This window comes from Sander lucioperca, chromosome 5 (assembly GCF_008315115.2).
Source record: "Sander lucioperca isolate FBNREF2018 chromosome 5, SLUC_FBN_1.2, whole genome shotgun sequence".
Classification (NCBI taxonomy): Eukaryota; Metazoa; Chordata; class Actinopteri; order Perciformes; family Percidae; genus Sander; species Sander lucioperca.
In genome coordinates this window covers 4417501-4442049 of record NC_050177.1, presented here as the reverse complement: position 1 = coordinate 4442049, position 24549 = coordinate 4417501, and the positions used below count along the sequence as shown (strand labels likewise).

General features: G+C 45.5%; 1 protein-coding gene and 1 pseudogene across 1 annotated transcript in view; both read left to right on the top strand.

Moving 5' to 3' along the window:
- Window positions 1-24549, top strand: part of LOC118495060 — a 1111612-nt pseudogene that overhangs the window by 769842 nt on the left and 317221 nt on the right.
- Window positions 18161-24549, top strand: part of rnaset2l (ribonuclease T2, like) — a 43323-nt gene continuing 36934 nt past the window's right edge. Inside the window, 2 exon segments of the mRNA XM_031317381.2 lie at window positions 18161-18389; window positions 23514-23739. Coding sequence (XP_031173241.2) covers window positions 23548-23739 — 192 coding nt within the window. The 5' untranslated portion in view covers window positions 18161-18389; window positions 23514-23547.

The following is a 24549-nucleotide window of genomic DNA, read 5'->3' as shown; positions in this document are numbered from 1 at the left end:
CGTGTCACGTGAAAAATAGGCGTCGGTCCTATTTCTAGCCTGCACGCGTTTTCGCCTGAGACGTGCGTGGCACGCAGGCAGTGTGCAAGCTCTAACCTGTTACCATGGGAGCCGAAATAAAAATGGACACGCCACGCAGCTGACACGCTCACGCCACGCAGCCGGTGCGTGGCCGGCCTTACACATCCCACTCCTCTGTTATGGTGTGGTGGCCATTTCAGTAGATTTACTCACTAGCGTTGTTGTGGAAACACAATAAGTATGGAAACTAAATGCACACTTCCTGCATTACTGCATTACTTCAAATACTAAGTTACTCCTCTAGTAATCTAGTATTCATATGAAATAAAACATTGAGACCACGATTCAACACATAAACTGGTTGCTATGGACTTGTCACTAGGCTTAACAAATTAACTGCTGTTGTATTCTCAGCTCTGATAGCCGACAGCTGTCTGCTCTGAGCACACTAAGCACCGAGCTATTCCTTAGAGGAGCTTCCCCGGTGTTGTAACACAAGGAGAGCCTGCCAGAGCTTCTTCTATTTCGTCCGAAAGTCCGAACCATCCAAAATAATGCTTTCACACTGTAAACGAACCGGACACACCTGTAATTTTGGTTCGGATCAAACTGAAAAGTCCAAAAGTCCGGACCAAATGAAGTATGTGTGAAAACGCCCTTAGTTACAACACGATGGAGCTAGCAAAGCAGTTTAGTGTTTATATGTGCGGGCGAGGTTTATTCAGTTTGGGTAATCCCACGGTCTCTAAAGCTACAGGTCTGGCTGACTAAACAGGGAGGGACCATCTGCTAGCGATAGGGGCCGAGACTGAGAGAGCTACATGGATAAATATGCACCAAACAAGCCACTTTGAAATTTTGCTGTTTTCATGAATACAAAAGTTGTGTCCCCTCACCACAGAATAAAAAGACATGACCCTCCCCTATTTTCCTCCGGTGGTCCATTCCATAAATACCGAACGGTCCCTTAACTACATTTTCTGATGATACATACATACTTTTACTTAAGTAACATTTTCAATGCAGGACTTTTACTCGTAACAGAGTATTTTTACAGTGTTGTATCAGTACTTTTACTTAAGTAAAGGATCTGAATACTTCTTCCACCGCTGACAGATTTGGGCTCTATTTTAACGATCTAAGCGCACGGCGTGAAGCGCCTGGTGCAGGTGCGTTTAGGGCGTGTCCAAAATCCACTTTTGCTAGTTTGACGGCGGTAAAAAGGGTCCGTGTGCCGGATGCATGGTCCTGAAGGGTTGTACTTAGTGTCTTCATTAATTCATAGATGTGTTTTGGGCGTAACATGCAATTAACCAATCAGAGATCATCTCCCATTCCCTTTAAAAGCCAGGCGCGTTTGGACCTTGGAGCATTGCTATTATGATGGAGGGTTTGCACCGTAATATTTTTATTTGTAATCTTCTGCATGTGTGTGTGCTGCTGTGCGTCCCTGTGTGTTTAACAAGCATAGTGTGCACGCGCTGTGCACGAGTCTAGGAGCATTTTACTAATTTGCTGTTAAAATAACAATGAAATGCTGAGCTATTGACAAGGGCATACACACACACACACACACACACACACACACACACACACACAGTATCAGTGTTTCTGAATGTCTGCCAAACTACGATCTGCTGCAGAGGCCAAACTGTGTGCGCTTGGCAACACAGGAAACACACAGTTATTGTTGTTAAGCTCTAAAAGTGATGTATGAGTGTCCAAAGCAGAAGCATTTCATGCACATTTTATTTTGATGTGTTTTTCAGCTGGACTAACTGCAGGTTAACAGAGTTTAAACACAGTTTGGATCGTTTCCAGTTTCTAAAATGTGAGGAGAGACAGAAAAAAAGAAAGACAGAAGGCAGGGACAAAGAAAAACAGAAAGACAAAGAAAGACAGAAATGAGAGAGACAGAAAAACAGAAAGGAAAGAGACAGAAAGAAAGAGACAGAAAGAAAGAGACAGAAAGAGAGAAAGATAGGGAAGAGACAGAAAAAAGAGAAAGAAAGGAAAGAGACAGAAAGAGAGAAAGAAAGGAAAGAGACAGAAAGAGAGAAAGAAAGGAAAGAGACAGAAAGAGAGAAAGAAAGGAAAGAGACAGAAAGAGAGAAAGAAAGGAAAGAGACAGAATGGAAGAGACAGAAAGACAGAAAGAAAGAGAGGAAAGAGACAGAATGGAAGAGACAGAGAGAAAGAAAGGAAAGAAAGGAAAGAGACAGAAAGAGAGAAAGAAAGGAAAGAGACAGAAAGGAAGAGACAGAGAGATAAATAAAGGGAAGAGACGGAAAGAGAGAGAGAGAGACAGTTTGGATTGTTTCCCGTTTTCTAAAATGGGAGGATTTTTCTGCATCGAGCACTTCTACTTTTTAATACTTTAACTACATTTTCTGAAGATAGTTACAGACTTTTACTTAAGTAACATTTTCAATGCAGGACTTTGACTTATAACAGAGTATTTTTACAGTGTAGTATCAGTACCTTTACTTACGTAAAGGGTCTGAATACTACAGATTAACGGTGCAGTCACAGGCTTTCAGGGCAGTTTCAATCATTAGTTTGAAGTGCACACTAGTATGTTTCATTAGTTTAGTTTAGTTGTCCTGGCGAGGGTCCCAGCTCACCGTTGCCGCGCCCTGGCCCCACGTTCTCGGCGTTATAGGTGTTATATACAGGACGCGGAGGAGGCCATGGTTCTCAGCAGGAAACCGATGGAGTGCCTTCTCCAGGTAGGGAATGAGTCCTTACCCCAAGTGAAGGAGTTCAAGTACCTTGGAGTCTTGTTCGCGAGTGAGGGGACAATGGAGCGGGAGATTGGTCGGAGAATCGGCGCAGCGGGTGCGGTATTACATTCATTACATTTCGTTCCTACCCTCACCTATGGTCATGAAGGTTGGGTCATGACCGAAAGAACGAGATCCAGGGTACAAGCGGCCGAAATGGGTTTCCTCAGGAGGGTGGCTGGCGTCTCCCTTAGAGATAGGGTGAGAAGCTCAGTCATCCGTGAGGAGCTCGGAGTAGAGCCGCTGCTCCTTCGCGTCGAAAGGAGCCAGTTGAGGTGGTTTGGGCATCTGGTAAGGATGCCCCCTGGGCGCCTCCCTAGGGAGGTGTTCCAGGCACGTCCAGCTGGGAGGAGGCCTCGGGGAAGACCCAGGACTAGGTGGAGGGATTATATCTCCAACCTGGCCTGGGAACGCCTCGGGATCCCCCAGTCGGAGCTGGTTAATGTGGCTCGGGAAAGGGAAGTTTGGGGTCCCCTGCTGGAGCTGCTACCCCCGCAACCCGTTACCGGATAAGCGGAAGAAGATGAATGGATGGATACTGGACGCGTCCAAGCTGGCTCGCGCCATCGTGACGTCAAAATGATGTCATATCCTGCCGGCGCGTCCGATTTATAGCGCTCGCCCTGTCGCGCACGGCTCTTTTTTTTTCAGCGGCGCGCGACAAAACGGAAACGGGAGGTCGAACGGGATTGCAGCCAACGTGATGCCAGGACTCTCACAGTGACTGCTAGTCTCTCTTGTAAACTTACTGGGTTAAGATGAGATCTTTTATGGCGAATGAAAGGCTTGATCCGACGAAGTAGCTCATCCAATCAAATCGAAGCATTGACGTCAATGCTGCTGCTGCCAGTTCTGCCGTTGTTTACCTTTTTCTTCTTCTTCTAGTCCGTAGAAAGAGCAACGTCGGTAGCTTTTCCTCATTAGCGCCACCTCTGTTCAGGAGAAGACTGCAACTAGTGTCGCGACCACCACGCGGGTATAAATGGTCACGGCGATCTCATGACGTCACATTTGGATGTGCCACGCGGGCTGCGTCCAGTATATAAGAGCCTTACGGTACAGATCCATATGTCCGACACGACTGAAGCGTGGTGTCGCGACGTCATAGATCAATGGTTGATGCTCCACGCCCCTGACCGGCAGCTGATTGGACGAACGCGTGTCGTGGGTTTGGCTTCTCGAGAATTTCAACAGAGTGTCATGGCGGCTCGTTGAGAAAACGATCTCATATTGTACTAAAATAGTTCACCGAAACATGTTTCTGAAAACATTTTAAGCGAGAAATAGGCCGTGCAGTTGCTGAATCTGTCTTCATGTCAGATCAACAAAGGTCAGTTTAAAAGATTTCCGTCTACTTCTACTGGATAGTCGCGTCGCGTTCACCGGATTCATTTGCATAAAGATAGGCATCGGCGAGCTTCTTGACGCGCAACATTTTCTCAAATGCAGCGCCGCCTTCCCGGAATGCTTTGCGTGCACGTTGAAGTCGCTTGACGTCACCCATAGGAATAGAGCGGAGCGCGGCGCGACAGAAGCGTCGCACGGCCAGGTGGATCTGCACCGTAAAGCGCCCCCGTCGCCGGGGGGAAACGCAGTGGCCGGCTGGTGAGGTTGAAGGCCCGTCTCGCACAGGATCCTGCAGTCCTGCGTTGTTCTACGCCTTTTTGGACTGGGATTGGAGCCGTGCCTGGCCTCGTTGTTCCTCGACGCTCGCTGGACCCTGTCGACGCCTGGCTGGTACCTGTCGTCAGTCCGGAAGAGGTGTTCCAGCCCCGCGGCCTCTGTTCTCCTCGTCCCCGCTGGCGCGGGGTGAATCACCGCAACTTGCGGCCTCTGTGTCGGGTTTCCCCCGGACAGCCAACGCCGCGATCCCGCCGGTTCCTGCCAGGATTGGCCTGGTGAATGCTAGATCACTAGCGAACAAGACTTTCGGGTGGTGATGGTGCAGTGGATATGACACATGCCTTTGGTGTGGGAGACCCGGGTTCGATTCCCACTGTGATACATCAACCAATGTGTCCCTGAGCAAGACACTTAACCCCTAGTTGCTCCAGAGGCGTGCAACCTCTGATATATATAGTACAATTATAAGTCGCTTTGGATAAAAGTGACAGGTAATGTAATTTGTCTTAAAGGACTTCTTCACATCCCAGATTTCCTCTGTGTGACTGAGACATGGCTGAGTGTTGGTGAGCCCAGCGCTTTCACTGAACTTTTACCCAGTGATTGCTGCTACTTTAACTCCCCGCGGACGTCGGGCCGAGGAGGAGGAATAGCGACTGTATATAAGAGTAATTATAAATGTAAGCAGCTCTTTGAACTGAGCTCATTTGAGATTGGTCGTTCTCACACAGCGTTATGTGCTGTGGTCTATCGGCCTCCCCAAGTACAATAAGGACTTTTTAAATGACTTTTCTGATTTCCTGGCTGAAATCATGCCTAAATATGACCGTGTTCTTATTGTTGGGGATTTCAACGTTCATGTGTGTTGTCCTGATAAGCCAATGGCAAAGGTTTTTTTTAAGCCTTATTAATTCTTTTAATCTTGTGCAATCTGTGTCTGGACCCACACACATGTGACGCAGTGTTTTCAGACCATATGCCTGTATTATTTGAGGCTGCTCTTGCCTGTAATACAGTTTAACCTCGCGCTGCTACTCAGCGCTGTCGCATTATTAACCCCTTCCACTGCTGTTCAGTTCTCGGTTGCTTTCTGTCAGAATCCCATCATTCCTGAGTCTGTGTGCAATACAGAGGAGCTTAGCTCATGGTTTCACTCCACCTGCCAAACACGTCTGGCCTGGTTCACACGGGACGATTTTAAAATTGTCGGCCGATTTTCCAATCCTGAGAGACCCCACACACGGCGATAAAAAATCACGGGTCTAACAGTTTTGGTCGTACAGCGTGTGGTGCGCAGCACACGGCAAAATCAACACATCACACACGAACTGATCTGACTCCCGAGCATTCCCAGGTCAGACGGGAAATCTCGCAAAATCCCTCGAGATCAAACGTGATTTCGGAGTAAACAATCATGGCGGACGAAGAGGACACAGTGGCGATAGTTTGTAGTTTGTTTTTAACCGAAAAAAAAAACGTTATCAAAAGAAAATGCGATGGTCAAAGAAGTGGAGACAACGCGAGCATGGACTATACTTGCTCTACTTATCTCCGACGTCCACCGGACGTTCTGGTGCGCCGTGCCGCCGGCTGTTTAGATTTTGTTTCCCGGTGCTTTCCTCGCCGCCTCGTCACCTCTCTTTCTGATTGGCTACACGCCACAGTCCACAGGCTGCGTGCTCGTTTGTCCCCGGGGGACACCACACACGAGGAGAAATCGGGCCAAAACAATCCAACATGTTGGATATCCCCAATTTGAGATGGGAGCGGTCCCGACGTCCTTCCGAGCAGACGAGAGCAGTCTTAACACACCACACACGGCAGGAATATCTGATCAGATTATTTTACCATAATCGGAGCATCCTTAAGATGGTCGGAAGGGGTGAATCGGGGCTAAAATCGGCCTAATTATCCTGCCGTGTGAACCAGGCTTTAGACACTGTGGCTCCATTAAAATCCAGGCAGCCTAAAACTAAATCTGAGCCCTGGCTAAATGCCACGACTCATGCAGTCAGACGGGAGTGCCGTAGAGCTGAGCGCAAGTGGAAGAAGGACAAACTGCAGGTGTCTTTTCAAATGTTAAACGGCATAGGCGTCGATTTCGGTGGGGACGGTGGGGACGGTGGGGACAGTGGGGACGGTGGGGACGCGTACCTACCAGATTTCGTTAGGGCTGAACGTTTTTTGAAAATAATCTAATTGCGATTTTTTTCCCAAATATTGCGATTGAGATTCGATTATTTTTTTAAGCTCTTTGTCTTCTGTATTATTCAACAAAGAATAATATAATAATTTATAGTATGAACACACAATTACACACTAGACAGTTAAATAAGTAAAAATATAGTATATATCTATAAACACACACACACACACACACACAACAGTGTATTTTTTTACAGTGCACAGAGAGGAGCTGCCTCCAGCCCCTCCCCCTCGTGAAGTTGCGTGCTGCCGTGTGCACTTGTTCAGAGAGGCTATCGTTACGTTAGCTAGTTGCTGGTGTTCTTGCCGTGGGATTAACTGTACTAATAAAACTGTTGAAACACCGCGGCCACGCTGCTGTGGAAGCTCCCCGAACGTCATTTATCAGTCTGGTTGTTACCCCTCTCAGTGGCAGCTCCTCCACTCCATATCTTTATAACGGAGCTAACCGCTAATCAGAGCTAATCGTTGCTAACCGAGCCTTGAGTTCTGCGTGCCTGTATCCATTAACTGCATGTATAGACTCAAGCCCGAATAAAACCCTTCATTTTATTAAAATGGCTGTAAAAGTTTTAAACTACAACTCAGAGTTGTTTGAATGACAGAAATCAGCTCAAGGTACGGCGTAGCGTTAGCGTGCTAGTTGATGCTTTCTCTGCGGAGTGCAGACTGATTTGCACTCGCGAGTCATGTGACCAAATCGCAGTCTTTGCGATTAGGAAATCGCGTTTTAACATATCGTGATATTATCGCAAAAGCAATTAATCGTTCAGCCCTGGATTTCGTCATGAGTCATTTTGGACCCACCACTTTTTTTGAAAACCTCGAGCTCAATTTAGTTAAAAAAAAAAAGTCCATAACACATAATTCTTGAGCGACAGATGACAAAAAATTCACAACAATCTCTACTATCCCCACAGAGCAGACACAAACACAGCCGCTCTGCTGCTGCGCTGGCTTTAAATTAACCAGAAATGTGGTGATGATTGGTCGTTGTTTAGGTACATTAAACCACGTTAAGCTTTTTCACGTTATGACTTATGAGAACCGTGGGGAGTCAACCCACAGCCGCTCCGCTGCCCTGCTGAAAATGTGAAGCAGAAACGCTTAATGTCAGATAACGTCCATAATAATTGGAGTTTGGGTTCGATTTTTTGACAGTTTTCAGTGGTTATGTGGAGCAATATGAGAGATAAATTTGGTAATCATTGATCGTTGTTTACGTACATTAAACCACGTTTTTATTCATTAGTAAGCTACAGGACATCGAATCGTCGAAAGGAGCCAGTTGAGGTGGTTTGGGCATCTGGTAAGGATGCCCCCTGGGCGCCTCCCTAGGGAGGTGTTCCAGGCACGTCCAGCTGGGAGGAGGCCTCGGGGAAGACCCAGGACTAGGTGGAGGGATTATATCTCCAACCTGGCCTGGGAACGCCTCGGGATCCCCCAGTCGGAGCTGGTTAATGTGGCTCGGGAAAGGGAAGTTTGGGGTCCCCTGCTGGAGCTGCTACCCCCGCAACCCGAGACCGGATAAGCGGACGAAGATGGATGGATGGATACTGGACGCGTCCAAGCTGGCTCGCGCCATCGTGACGTCAAAATGATGTCATATCCTGCCGGCGCGTCCGATTTATAGCGCTCGCCCTGTCGCGCACGGCTCTTTTTTTTTCAGCGGCGCGCGACAAAACGGAAACGGGAGGTCGAACGGGATTGCAGCCAACGTGATGCCAGGACTCTCACAGTGACTGCTAGTCTCTCTTGTAAACTTACTGGGTTAAGATGAGATCTTTTATGGCGAATGAAAGGCTTGATCCGACGAAGTAGCTCATCCAATCAAATCGAAGCATTGACGTCAATGCTGCTGCTGCCAGTTCTGCCGTTGTTTACCTTTTTCTTCTTCTTCTAGTCCGTAGAAAGAGCAACGTCGGTAGCTTTTCCTCATTAGCGCCACCTCTGTTCAGGAGAAGACTGCAACTAGTGTCGCGACCACCACGCGGGTATAAATGGTCACGGCGATCTCATGACGTCACATTTGGATGTGCCACGCGGGCTGCGTCCAGTATATAAGAGCCTTACGGTACAGATCCATATGTCCGACACGACTGAAGCGTGGTGTCGCGACGTCATAGATCAATGGTTGATGCTCCACGCCCCTGACCGGCAGCTGATTGGACGAACGCGTGTCGTGGGTTTGGCTTCTCGAGAATTTCAACAGAGTGTCATGGCGGCTCGTTGAGAAAACGATCTCATATTGTACTAAAATAGTTCACCGAAACATGTTTCTGAAAACATTTTAAGCGAGAAATAGGCCGTGCAGTTGCTGAATCTGTCTTCATGTCAGATCAACAAAGGTCAGTTTAAAAGATTTCCGTCTACTTCTACTGGATAGTCGCGTCGCGTTCACCGGATTCATTTGCATAAAGATAGGCATCGGCGAGCTTCTTGACGCGCAACATTTTCTCAAATGCAACGCCGCCTTCCCGGAATGCTTTGCGTGCACGTTGAAGTCGCTTGACGTCACCCATAGGAATAGAGCGGAGCGCGGCGCGACAGAAGCGTCGCACGGCCAGGTGGATCTGCACCGTAAAGCGCCCCCGTCGCCGGGGGGAAACGCAGTGGCCGGCTGGTGAGGTTGAAGGCCCGTCTCGCACAGGATCCTGCAGTCCTGCGTTGTTCTACGCCTTTTTGGACTGGGATTGGAGCCGTGCCTGGCCTCGTTGTTCCTCGACGCTCGCTGGACCCTGTCGACGCCTGGCTGGTACCTGTCGTCAGTCCGGAAGAGGTGTTCCAGCCCCGCGGCCTCTGTTCTCCTCGTCCCCGCTGGCGCGGGGTGAATCACCGCAACTTGCGGCCTCTGTGTCGGGTTTCCCCCGGACAGCCAACGCCGCGATCCCGCCGGTTCCTGCCAGGATTGGCCTGGTGAATGCTAGATCACTAGCGAACAAGACTTTCGGGTGGTGATGGTGCAGTGGATATGACACATGCCTTTGGTGTGGGAGACCCGGGTTCGATTCCCACTGCGATACATCAACCAATGTGTCCCTGAGCAAGACACTTAACCCCTAGTTGCTCCAGAGGCGTGCAACCTCTGATATATATAGTACAATTATAAGTCGCTTTGGATAAAAGTGACAGGTAATGTAATTTGTCTTAAAGGACTTCTTCACATCCCAGATTTCCTCTGTGTGACTGAGACATGGCTGAGTGTTGGTGAGTCCAGCGCTTTCACTGAACTTTTACCCAGTGATTGCTGCTACTTTAACTCCCCGCGGACGTCGGGCCGAGGAGGAGGAATAGCGACTGTATATAAGAGTAATTATAAATGTAAGCAGCTCTTTGAACTGAGCTCATTTGAGATTGGTCGTTCTCACACAGCGTTATGTGCTGTGGTCTATCGGCCTCCCCAAGTACAATAAGGACTTTTTAAATGACTTTTCTGATTTCCTGGCTGAAATCATGCCTAAATATGACCGTGTTCTTATTGTTGGGGATTTCAACGTTCATGTGTGTTGTCCTGATAAGCCAATGGCAAAGGTTTTTTTTAAGCCTTATTAATTCTTTTAATCTTGTGCAATCTGTGTCTGGACCCACACACATGTGACGCAGTGTTTTCAGACCATATGCCTGTATTATTTGAGGCTGCTCTTGCCTGTAATACAGTTTAACCTCGCGCTGCTACTCAGCGCTGTCGCATTATTAACCCCTTCCACTGCTGTTCAGTTCTCGGTTGCTTTCTGTCAGAATCCCATCATTCCTGAGTCTGTGTGCAATACAGAGGAGCTTAGCTCATGGTTTCACTCCACCTGCCAAACACGTCTGGCCTGGTTCACACGGGACGATTTTAAAATTGTCGGCCGATTTTCCAATCCTGAGAGACCCCACACACGGCGATAAAAAATCACGGGTCTAACAGTTTTGGTCGTACAGCGTGTGGTGCGCAGCACACGGCAAAATCAACACATCACACACGAACTGATCTGACTCCCGAGCATTCCCAGGTCAGACGGGAAATCTCGCAAAATCCCTCGAGATCAAACGTGATTTCGGAGTAAACAATCATGGCGGACGAAGAGGACGCAGTGGCGATAGTTTGTAGTTTGTTTTTAACCGAAAAAAAAAACGTTATCAAAAGAAAATGCGATGGTCAAAGAAGTGGAGACAACGCGAGCATGGACTATACTTGCTCTACTTATCTCCGACGTCCACCGGACGTTCTGGTGCGCCGTGCCGCCGGCTGTTTAGATTTTGTTTCCCGGTGCTTTCCTCGCCGCCTCGTCACCTCTCTTTCTGATTGGCTACACGCCACAGTCCACAGGCTGCGTGCTCGTTTGTCCCCGGGGGACACCACACACGAGGAGAAATCGGGCCAAAACAATCCAACATGTTGGATATCCCCGATTTGAGATGGGAGCGGTCCCGACGTCCTTCCGAGCAGACGAGAGCAGTCTTAACACACCACACACGGCAGGAATATCTGATCAGATTATTTTACCATAATCGGAGCATCCTTAAGATGGTCGGAAGGGGTGAATCGGGGCTAAAATCGGCCTAATTATCCTGCCGTGTGAACCAGGCTTTAGACACTGTGGCTCCATTAAAATCCAGGCAGCCTAAAACTAAATCTGAGCCCTGGCTAAATGCCACGACTCATGCAGTCAGACGGGAGTGCCGTAGAGCTGAGCGCAAGTGGAAGAAGGACAAACTGCAGGTGTCTTTTCAAATGTTAAACGGCATAGGCGTCGATTTCGGTGGGGACGGTGGGGACAGTGGGGACGGTGGGGACGGTGGGGACGCGTACCTACCAGATTTCGTTAGGGCTGAACGTTTTTTGAAAATAATCTAATTGCGATTTTTTTTCCCAAATATTGCGATTGAGATTCGATTATTTTTTTAAGCTCTTTGTCTTTTGTATTATTCAACAAAGAATAATATAATAATGTATAGTATGAACACACAATTACACACTAGACAGTTAAATAAGTAAAAATATAGTATATATCTATAAACACACACACACACACACACACACACACACACACACACACACAACAGTGTATTTTTTTACAGTGCACAGAGAGGAGCTGCCTCCAGCCCCTCCCCCTCGTGAAGTTGCGTGCTGCCGTGTGCACTTGTTCAGAGAGGCTATCGTTACGTTAGCTAGTTGCTGGTGTTCTTGCCGTGGGATTAACTGTACTAATAAAACTGTTGAAACACCGCGGCCACGCTGCTGTGGAAGCTCCCCGAACGTCATTTATCAGTCTGGTTGTTACCCCTCTCAGTGGCAGCTCCTCCACTCCATATCTTTATAACGGAGCTAACCGCTAATCAGAGCTAATGGTTGCTAACCGAGCCTTGAGTTCTGCGTGCCTGTATCCATTAACTGCATGTATAGACTCAAGCCCGAATAAAACCCTTCATTTTATTAAAATGGCTGTAAAAGTTTTAAACTACAACTCAGAGTTGTTTGAATGACAGAAATCAGCTCAAGGTACGGCGTAGCGTTAGCGTGCTAGTTGATGCTTTCTCTGCGGAGTGCAGACTGATTTGCACTCGCGAGTCATGTGACCAAATCGCAGTCTTTGCGATTAGGAAATCGCGTTTTAACATATCGTGATATTATCGCAAAAGCAATTAATCGTTCAGCCCTGGATTTCGTCATGAGTCATTTTGGACCCACCACTTTTTTTGAAAACCTCGAGCTCAATTTAGTTAAAAAAAAAAAGTCCATAACACATAATTCTTGAGCGACAGATGACAAAAAATTCACAACAATCTCTACTATCCCCACAGAGCAGACACAAACACAGCCGCTCTGCTGCTGCGCTGGCTTTAAATTAACCAGAAATGTGGTGATGATTGGTCGTTGTTTAGGTACATTAAACCACGTTAAGCTTTTTCACGTTATGACTTATGAGAACCGTGGGGAGTCAACCCACAGCCGCTCCGCTGCCCTGCTGAAAATGTGAAGCAGAAACGCTTAATGTCAGATAACGTCCATAATAATTGGAGTTTGGGTTCGATTTTTTGACAGTTTTCAGTGGTTATGTGGAGCAATATGAGAGATAAATTTGGTAATCATTGATCGTTGTTTACGTACATTAAACCACGTTTTTATTCATTAGTAAGCTACAGGACAGCGTCTTTCAAAACATGACCTGCGTGAAAGAGACAAAAAGAAAAAAAATGAATGCGTCATTGTACCCAGCACTTCTGGAAATGTACTTTCGAATGCGTCTCTGCCCCCAGCACATTTCAAACCAAACTGACGCCCATGGTTAAGGGACTGCTGGCGTCATTATCAGAAAACGTGTGAAAGATGCTAAAAAAAAAACCATTTCTCAGATATTATCCTGTCAAACTATTTAACACTAACTCACTTCTAAATGCCCCGCAGGCTGCCTGTATGGAGGCGTCCACTGCTGTGTGTGAAAACTTCACTTTCTTATTGATAAGATCACTTCAATTAGGGCTCAAATCTCACCTTCAGCTTATGACCCCTCAATCTCTGTCCCCTGCTCTGCTGTTTTTGACCAGTTTGAGCCTGTGACTCTTTCCTTTTTTACAGGACATTGTTGGTCATTGAAGCCCTCAGGTTCTCCAAACGATGCGGTCCCTCCTCGACTATTTAAGGAGGTTATCCCCACTGTAGGACCGTCTGTTATTAAATAGATTAGATATTCGGTGACTTTTTTATGGCTTTTTTCGTCACACAATACTATGACTTTTTTTACTTCTTTCGACATAGTATACTATGACTTTTTTGACTTTTTTTGTCATACTATTCTATGACTTTTTATGACTTTTTTAAACATACTATACTATGACTTTTTATGACTTTTTTCAACATACTATTCTATGACTTTTTATGACTTTTTTAAACATACTATACTATGACTTTTTTGACTTTTTTCACAGTCATTAATAGCATTTTGGCCTCAGGTGTGGTCCCTGAAAATTTTAAACATGCAGTAGTACAACCTCTGATTAAAAAAACCTGCACTAGATCCTGCAGTCCTTGCAAATTTCAGGCCTATATCTCCAAATTGCCTTTCCTTTCAAAAATCCTGGAGAAGATTGTGGACAGTCAATTAATGGCCTTTCTCGAAGAACATTCTAGAGGTTTTCCAATCCGGTTTTGAAACCCTGCACAGCACAGAATCAGCACTTTTGAGTGAACTTTAGAGTTTTTAATGATATCTTTTTAGCTACTGACTACTTGTTCCAAAAAGTAACTGAGTTAGTAACTGAATTGCTCTATGATAAAAGTAACTCGTTACCAGGGAAAGTAACTATTTGCATTACTGTTAAAAAAAAAAAAAAAAGTTGCTATTATGTCAAAGAATTTGGATTTTTTTGAGCATTTTTTTTTGCTGTGAGGCAAAAAGATCTAGCTTTTGCTGCTTGGAGGACTTTGCTCCGAGTCCTTGTTTGCTAGTGGATGGCGAGCTATCCTCTGTGGTGGAGGTATCGGTGGTTTTGGCCACTAGCTTTGTAGATGCGTGTGCCTGTCACAGTTTAGTCTAGTGATGGGCGAACAAAGCCTTGTGAAGCCTCTGAAGCTTCTTCCTGATTGCATCGCAAAATGATCCAAAGCATCAAAAACTACACAGTGACATCTGGTGGTCAGTCAGCAGAAATGACAGCGGCTATGACCTCGACACATTCGAACGAAGCTACAACATGAACATAGGAGAGACAGAATGGACACATGCATATGGCATGACATGAACATGACATGACTGAATTAAAAATATAAAGCCTATGTTTGAATATAACATAATATAATAATATAAATTACTGTGATCAGGATTTGAATGTAAGTACCGTATTTTCCGGACTATAAGTCACACTTTTTTTCATACTTTGGCTGGTCCTGCGACTTATAGTCAGGTGCGACTTATATATCAAAATATTTATAATTTCACGTTTTTAAATGTTATTTCATGCTGAAAACATTACCGTCTAAAGCCGCCAGAGGGCGCTCTGGGCTTCTGACAACTATATGCTGCTCCTAAAGACAACTGAGAAAGAAAAGAAACTGCAGGTGACTGCAGGTAGTAAAATATGCAGCCGAAAACGGTAATCGAGCAGCAGAAAGAAAGTTTGGAGTGAGAGAGAAACTTGTGAGGGACTGGCGAAAAGGTGACTCTTACTGCAATGAAGAAAACAAAGAAAGCTAATCGCGCGCTGAAAGCAAGATGGCCAGAGCTGGAGGAACGAGTCCACAGATGTAGATGCACGTCAACGGTGCAGTTACGTCTCCACGCCCTGGTAGTTGTTCTGTATTCTGTTGTATAGTTGATTAACTGTTAATGTGCTACGTTAACATACCGGACACCTACCGTATTCAGCCCCTTGTTCTGTGTGCTGTTGTGTAGTTGAATAACTTGCCTTTCCATATTAAATGTCTGTTCTTGATCTTGGATTTTGTGAAATCAATTTCTAAATAAATGCGACTTATAGTCCAGTGCGACTTATATATGTTTTTTTCCTCTTCATGACGCATTTTTTGACTGATGCGACTTATACTCCGGAGCGACTTATAGTCCGGAAAATACGGTATGTTTAATTAGGCTAAATATGGATTCAATAAACTGCAGCAACAATTCCATCTTCTGCCGCTACGTAGAATTACGTACAGGTGTATGTAAGTGTAGGCTAATTTCCATTAAAAGGCTAATCAAATTAATTGCAAGCCACGCTCATAAACCCCGCGATGTTCCAGTGAATTCTAACGGCCGTTGGTAAGCACGCAGCGACATGAATCCATGAATCCATGAATCCATGAATCCAGCCAACCCTTCCGGAGTTTCAGCGACGTTCGAAGCGTCGGCCGTCATCAGTCACGTGGTTATTTCAATTCGATACAAGCTCCAACACTGCTTCGAACCAGTGCGCTGTGCGGGAGTGATACAAGCTTCGGTGCCTCGGTGTCAAACGTCCCATCACTAGTTTAGTCAGGAAAGACTAGGCTTGGACCCAAATGAAGTTAGAGGTAATTTATTTAAACAAAAAGAGTCTTACACAAAGTGTCCTCAGGCAGGTATCCAGGCAGGAACAAATGAAAAACAGAGTCCGCAATAGCACAGAGAATAACATCCAACAGGAAACAGAATACAAGACAAACAGAATGTACGGGAAACAGAATGAAATGATCCGACAAGAGACAAAGACAGAACAGGGACTAAATACACAGGTAACCAGGACTAATGAGGGACAGGTGACACAACAGGTGGAACAAATCAGGGTGGGGCAGAACAATCAAAAAAGGCGGGAAACGAACAAAGACAGGAAGTAAACAAGACAAGACAAGGGAGACAAGACAGACTACAAAATAAAACAGGAAACAGAACATAACAGAAAAACAAGACTACAACAATAAGACAGAACAAAATACCAAAACCCTGACAGTGCCGTTGTGAGACGCTTCATTAAATTAAGAGTTGCTTACAACGGATGTCGACAAAGTCTTCGCTCCTGGACATAATGTACACATTACATGCACGTTCTTGCCTTTGACCACAATGAATTTGAAGTAGTGCTTATATCTCCACGTTGAAAATGCCAACTTTTCATCGGATTGCTCCTGACTCGCCATCTCTGCTGCTTCATCCAATCTCTGTTCAGCTGTTGTGTGTGTGTGTGTGTGTGTGTGTGTGTGTGTGTGTGTGTGTGTGTGTGTGTGTGTGTGTGTGTGTGTGTGTGTGTGTGGCGAGTGTGCTGGCATGTGTGTAAAAACACTGGTTCTGATTGGCTACCATGAAACATGACTCTGCCTTAGCCAATCATAATGGCTTACCTCGTTATTAACCCACCTCCTCACTAGCTGTGAGCCAGGGGTGCGTTCGGATTACACAGTTTATTCAATCAATGCATAGTAACGCACCGCATTTAACGTCCAGTAACGTTAACGGCGTTGTAACGACGGGAAAACTGCCCTACAAAGCAAAAAGGCAGTAACTACGCAGAGTGCAGAACTGAGAAAAATGACTTTAAAGTTATCCTGTCATCCAGCTAAGTAGTTGTAGGTAGATTATTGGACATGTGGCTGTTTTTGTTACTTTATATTAGCTTATTCTTTGTACATATCAATCCTCATATTTAATTTGATATTTTAACCCTATTTTGCAGTTACTGTACTCATGCAACTACCATTTTTCTCCAAAACGACACACATTTGAGATAAGATGTTTTGTCACATAACAAAGGATGCCTTGAATGTCATGAAAATGATAATAACTCATTTTTGACCAAAAATGCAGTTACTGCTTTTTTGTTTTGTAGGGCAGAAAAGTACATACCGTATTTTCCGGACTATAAGTCGCTCCGGAGTATAAGTCGCATCAGTCAAAAAATGCGTCATGAAGAGGAAAAAAACATATATAAGTCGCACTGGACTATAAGTCGCATTTATTTAGAAATTGATTTCACAAAATCCAAGACCAAGAACAGACATTTAATCTGGAAAGGCAAGTTATTCAACTACACAGTAGCACACAGAACAAGGGGCTGAATACGGTAGGTGTCCGGTATGTTAACGTAACACATTAACAGTTATTCAACTACACAGTAGCACACAGAACAACTACCAGGGCGTGGAGACGTAACTGCACCGTTGACGTGCATCTACATCTGTGGACTCGTTCCTCCAGCTCCTCTGGCCATCTTGCTTTCAGGGCGACTAGCTTTCTTTGTTGTCTTCATTGCAGTAAGAGTCACCTTTACAAGTTTCTCTCTCACTCCAGACTTTCTTTCTGCTGCTCGATTACCGTTTTCGGCTGCGTATTTTACTACCTGCAGTCACCTGCAGTTTCTTTTCTTTCTCAGTTGTCTTTAGGAGCAGCACATAGTTGTCAGAAGCCTAGAGCGCCCTCTGGCGGCTTTAGACGGTAATGTTTTCAGCATGAAATAACATTTAAAAACGTGAAATTATAAATATTTTGATATATAAGTCGCACCTGACTATAAGTCGCAGGACCAGCCAAAGTATGAAAAAAAGTGCGACTTATAGTCCGGAAAATACGGTAGTTAGATTACCCCGTTACTGAAAGAATAACGTTGTTACCTAATGGCGTTCTTTTAAACGGCGTTATTCCAAACACTGTACATAAATAAAATTATTCATCCATCCATCTTCGTCCGCTTATCCGGTGTCGGGTCGCGGGGGGAGCAGCTCCAGCAGGGGACCCCAAACTTCCCTTTCCCGAGCCACATTAACCAGCTCCGACTGGGGGATCCTGAGGCGTTCCCAGGCCAGGTTGGAGATATAATCCCTCCACCTAGTCCTGGGTCTTCCCCGAGGCCTCCTAAGTTAAATAAACTTAGCTTATATCAAAATCTTATACGAAAAAAAAAGGGTATACAGGCTCATTATCATCCGCTGTCTCTGTGCAGGTAGTAGTGCTGGAAGAAGTCGAACATTATGCACATTTAATGTGCTTAATGTTGGAACATTAATGTAGACTAATGTAGGAACCAGTCGGATATTTGGTTGTTCAGACTATAGATGTTATGGCTTTTCTTTTTTTGAAAGTTCCCTTCGTCAGAAATGTTCCTGTGACACCTGTCAGGTGTGTTCAAGAAAAGAAGTTTACTTCCTCAAAATATAAACACACACACACACACACACACACACACACACACACTTACATGTATTCTGTATAGACCACTGAATCTCAGTCAGAGATTTCACTTCCCGTTTCTGTGAATGTGGCCGGTGGCGCTCTGACAGCAGCTCATTGCAGCAGCAGCAGCTCTCTGGTAAGTTTCTCTCATCTTTCCTTCCACAGATTTCAGACTTAATTCATCACTCCCCGTCAGGGACGGGGGAAACATTTAATTTGTTTTATGTCCCACAAGAGTTATTATTCATCTTTATGTGTTGCTGACTTTTCTTTTCCTGTCCACATGTGTGCAAAATGATGCAATTAGATTCACAATGAACTCAAGCATGTCTGAAAAAACTCTTAACGTAGTGAAAGTTGTTCCGAAATAACACACATAGAGTCCTATTTTAACGATGTAAGAGCACGGCGTGAAGCGCCTGGCGCAGGTGCGTTTAGGGCGTGTATGAATCCACTTTTGCTAGTTTGACGGCGGTAAAAAGGGTCCGTGCGCCGGGCGCATGGTTCTAAAGGGTTGTACTTAGTGTCCACCTCAGGGTGATACCGTACACATCCCGGTTTGTCACTGGACAATATCGGACCCTTCCGATCCAGGATTTTAAAAATTCAAGGCTTAAACGTCCGATTAAAGCTATGCTTTGGCTGTATTTGGGCTGGGAATTCAAGCCCAAATACAGCCCAAGTCTTTTTCCGGCTGCTCTAAAAACCAAACGTCCTGTTAAGTCAGACTCATTTTACCTTCATTAATCTAATCAAGGTGTGTTTTGGGCGTAACATGCAATCAACCAATCAGAGATCATCTCCCATTCCCTTTAAAAGCCAGGCGCGTTTGGACCTTGGAGCATTGCTGTTATGATGGAGGATTTGCACCGTAATATTTTTATTTGTAATCTTCTGCATGTGTGTGTGCTGCTGTGCGTCCCTGTGTGTGTAACAAGCATAGTGTGCGCGCGCTGTGCACGAGTTTAGGAGCATTTTACTAATTTGCTGTTAAAATAACAATGAAATGCTGCGTTATTGACTTTAGACCAGGTTGTTGTTGGTCAATGGTGCGATCACTTCCTGCTGCCTCAAGATAGCAATACGCCCAGAATGCACCTGAACACACCTCCCTGTAAGACCAGCACGCCCAGAATGCACCTGAACACACCTCCCTGTAAGACCAGCACGCCCAGAATGCACCTGAACACACCTCCCTGTAAGACCAGCACTCCCAGAATGCACCTGAACACACCTCCCTGTAAGACCAGCACGCCCATGGGGCCACAGATGGGCGCAGGTGCATTTGCTATTTAAACGATATGGCCGCTGGACAGGAAACTGACAACTGCGACGGTCTTAACACTAGAAGTGCCGGAATTCCATAACTACTAGAACTGGTCATTTTGACCGCCAGGTTCCAAACTCTATAATCTCTCATGATAAATACCTAATTGCGATATTGTATTATGTATTGTGTTAGGATATCTTTAGAAAAACGTAATAACACTGAAATGTACATTTTAACGAGTTTAATTATGCATTTGAGTAGTAATACGTGTTTCAATAATTCATATCATGGCATAGTAAACCGTAATTATTTCATACATTAATATTCTGAAAAATATGGTGTGGAAATTCATTTAACTTAATTCATAATAGCCAAATAACAATAAAAAGTATCTTATTTGAACATTTAGCTGTAACATAACCTGGCACTGCCTCCGTTTTGGCGTCTGCTGCGGTGCGCAGCGCTGCTCGGACCGTGCGCCGCGGCCCTTTTTTCCTCCATAAACTCTGCTCTCAGCTGCTCTGCCAGTTGCTGCATGAACTTCCTCCGGACAATTTTACTGCTGGTGCACTCCTTGGAGAGGATGTGTGCAATGATTCCAGCCAGTTCGAGGATGTATAAAGTTATATGAACATGTAAACAGCCACCGGCCATCTACGTGTACCGCGCCTTTCACAGAGCGAGCGCCCGGTGGTTTTCTTCTGATTCAGAACTGAATCCATCCACGCCGTAGTAGCCTACGTTACCGACTCTGGCTTTGCCTTCGGCCCATCGGTGATGCCCACACTTGTTACTCGAGACCGCTAGTTACGTTGCTCTGACAGAGACTATGGTAGTTACTAAGCAACCGAGATGCATCTTCAACCGCGCGAAAAATTAAAAACAATACCGCGAAAATCCGAGCGGTCAATATAAGACCGTGTATGGCCAAAATAGGTAAAAGTAACTGTATTTTCTTTGCCTTTTGTGTAATGTATATAAAAACAATTTTAAATTAAAATGCAGACTCTTTTAGGAAAAGTCAGGCAGCAGCAGGATTGTATTTTTTTATTTAGCAAAATTATTACACATATAAATTTCAAAACGGTCAAAATGACCGTCATGGCTGTTCTAGTGTTAAAGTAGCAAAGACAGTTGCGTCGGACTTTGCGCCGCGCTGCGCCGGGTGCTTGACAGGGCCCTTAGTATTAACACGCCTGTCGGTACACGATCCGTTCTGCCTGCACGATCCGTTCTGCACATGCGCAAGATAATACTGTTTTACGTATCCATACGACCAGCACGATCTGTTCCACGCTAGCCTATGGCTAGCCTCCACCGGGAAGCTAACGTTAGTTTAGCTAACAGCTAATTCGGCTAACCGCTAGGTGACAGCTAGATTCAGTCAAAAATAACGTTAACTCAAACGTAATGGGAAAAGCAGGCTACAGCTAAATTAAGACTTCACAGTAATAACAATAAAGACAAGTATTGAGTGATTGTATTTTAAATGAGCACAAGTAAAGTAGAACTGGCGTAACAGCTGTTATATATGTTAGGTGTTTGTTATATATGTCAACGTTTATTTTCAAGTTTTATTTTGAGGGTCTTTTAAAGTTATTACATGCTGTCTCAGCTAGCAGTTAGCCGAATTAGCTGTTAGCTAAACTAATGTTAGCTTGGCTGTCGACCGGAAGCGTGGAACAGATCGTGCAGTGTCGTAAATCCTCGTACAACCGCGCATGCGCGAACATTTTGCGCATGTGCAGAACGGATCGTGCAGGCAGAACGGATCATGTACCGACAACGCCCACCAAACCATACGACGATATTGGTCGTTTGTTCCCCCCCTCTAATGCGACCCACAGGAGCGTTTCATAAATGATCGCAGGAAATACACCTCATATCTTATTTATTTTAATCATTTTAGGCCTTTATTCTATAGGACAGCTGAAGATGTGAAAGGGGAGAGAGAGGGGGATTGACATGCAGCAAAGGGCCGCAGGTGGGAGTCGAACATGCGGCCGCTGCGACAAGTACTGAGCCTTTGTACATAGGGTGAGCTATCCAGGCACCCCTACGTGCTCATATCTAAACCAGAGAACAGAACAGTTTATGAAATGCTCCTCTGGGTTGTATTAAGGCGCCGACACACCAACCTGATAATCGGCCGTCGGACCGTCTGGCGAGGTCGGTGACTCGAGTCTGTTCGGTGCGTCCCGTGCCGTCGTCCGTCGGAGGAGCCGTCGGCTTTAATTTGGGCCGATTTGACTCGTTGAATCGGCGAGTGGGCAGTCGGACTCAATGACCAATTACCGGAAATAACGAGCGGGATGAGTGTGACGAACAGCCTCTCAAAATCTGACGAAAATCTTTTAAACTGACCTTTGTCGATCTGAAATGAAGACAGATTCAACTAGCCTGGTTGACCCCAGACCCTTCTCAGTTGTAACTGAGAAGGGTCTGGGGAAGGATCATTGACAGCTCATTTCCAAAGGGGCGTCACCAACAGACGCCGCTCAAATGCCTCTGGGCGCGCTGGATAGTCCTTCAACCAATCAGACCAACAATCCAGGTGATGCTGCTCTTCGGTAGCCGTCATGTTGAATGTAAACAAAAAGCTGCTCGCCGTCACTGTCTGTCCGTCTGTCTGTCTGTCTGTCTGTCCGTCTGTCTGTCTGTCTGTCTGTCTGTCTGTCTAGCGCTCTCTGCGCTATCGTCGTCGCGTAAAGCCCACCTACTTAACGGTTGTGATTGGTGTAAAGCCCGCCTACTTAACGGTTGTGATTGGTGTAAAGCCCGCCTCAGCGGTTGTGATTAGTGCCTCGATTTCAGGGACATTGGAAATGGTCTTGAATGGGCTCTTCGCCAGACTGATTGCAGAGCAAATCTCAAATTTGCTGGAAGTTCGTCAGGGTTTTACCCAGGCTAAGATTCAGCAACTGCACGGCCTATTTCTCATTTAAAATGTTTTCAGAAACACATTTCGGTGAACTATTTTAGTAATATACGAGATCGTATTCTGTACGAGCCGCAATGATGGTCTGGCTTTGAAAATCCGGGAGCAGCCAGACCCACGTGACGCGTTCGTCCAATCAGCTGCCGGTTTTCATTTTATGGGCGACAATACAGATTAGCGCCGCCTGCTGTTGTAGAGACGTATTACGTCTCGTGCACGCGCACAACGTACACTCAAGTCGGCGTTGCTACGGTGTGTTCTGAGGCACTTTTTGGACCTCGGGGAGGTGACTGATCAGTCCGACTGGCTTTTCTGCCGACGGCCGGCCATCAGGTTGGTGTGTCAAAGCCTTAAGGGGGGAGGAACAAACGCTCCATTGTCGGTTTGGAGGACTTGTTGCTACTTAGTAAAACACAATTTTTTTGTGAACGCCAACATATATCACATGTAAATAGGTAAACTATGTGTGTATTTCAACCACAACTAGAGTTGTGGTGGTTGGTTAAAGTGGAAAGACGACCCAAAACGGCTTTTCATAGTTTTTAATTTGTTTCTGTCAACTTTGAATGAAGTGTATTTTACGATGCTTAAATTACTGTTTATTTACATGGAGTCTGGTGGGTTTAGCGATTGTGATTTTGCAGATGATGTTATGTATAAAAAAAGGATCTTACTCTTTAACAGAAAGGTCGACCTCCTTAGAAATCCTTTCCATAATGTTGTCAGACACTTAGAATAATAATCTGAGTCTGTCAGCGGCAAAACGAGCACTTTTGTGAAGGTAAATACAAGCTGGACAATCACCCTATTAACTTACATTGTAGCTTGTTTCTCTGCTGCCGACTGCAGCGATCTCTCTTAATACTGGACCAATGTCAGAGATTGTTGTTCCCATCAGTCACTTAGACACAAACTCATAGGAAAATAGGGTCCCGGTTGAAAAAAACAGTAGTTATTAAAGGGTTTATACCGTTTTTTCAATAAAAGTATATTTCTTTTTCACTTGTCTGTCATTTTCTCTGCTTGATGTATTTGATGTTTGAACAGAACAGTGCACTTCTTTGAGGATCGTTGAAAACAGCGGAGATGTGGAGCTCGGTGCTGCCCCTGCTGGTTGCTCTGAGTCTGCTGCAGCTTCCTGACTACACCGCCGCCACACAGGACTGGCAGGACTACAAATATGGCCGCCAAGACTCCGCTGAGCTGCACGACAAAAAGCACTTCTGCTCCTGGAAATGTCTCCTGTTCACGCTGCAGTGGCCCGGAGCCTTCTGCCAGGTGAGCGTTTGATTTGTTGTCATTTATACTTCTGGGGTTAAAAGAGAAAACTGTTTATAAGGTTTTCTACACGAGGGCTGTGTCTCAAAGCGCCTTCTTGCACACTTCAAAAACTTAGTTTTAAGTATATACTATAGTGTAGATAACGCAAAAAGTCAGAGCACTGAAAGTACCAGGATGACCCCCTAAAAACGGTCAAAAAGTTCAGTGTGGAACGATGGACCCTACGCGCACTAAACAGCCGCCATCTGGACTACAAAGCGGAAAGGGGAGGGGCCGGCAGCTGATTGGACGAACGCGTCACGTGGGTCTGGCTGCTCCCGAATTTCAAAACCGACCATCATTGCGGCTCGTTCAGAATACGATCTCGTATTTTACGTAAATAGTTCACCGAAACGTGTTTCTGAAAACATTTTAAGAGAGAAATAGGCCGTGCAGTTGCTGAATCTGTCTTCATATCAGATTGACAAAGGTCAGTTTGAAAGATTTTCGTCAGATTTCGAGCGAAATCTACTCATTTGCATACAGGAAAGCCCATATTTGGCAGGCTGGAATATCAGCGTGTATTGCGTTCGTCGCGTTTGTCACGCTTATCCCTCTCGTCATTTCCGGTAAGTGTTTGAACATAAGTGTTCCTTTTGGGACAATACTAATCATCGAAAGTGGGCACTACGGCAGGAAGTGGTCAGTGGGCGGCAGGAAGTGGTCAGTGGGCGGCAGGAAGTGGTCAGTGGGCAGCATACTGACGGAAGTATGCAGAATGAGACACAGCCAAAGTTTTGAAGCTGCTGTTAAAATGGCCGACAAGAT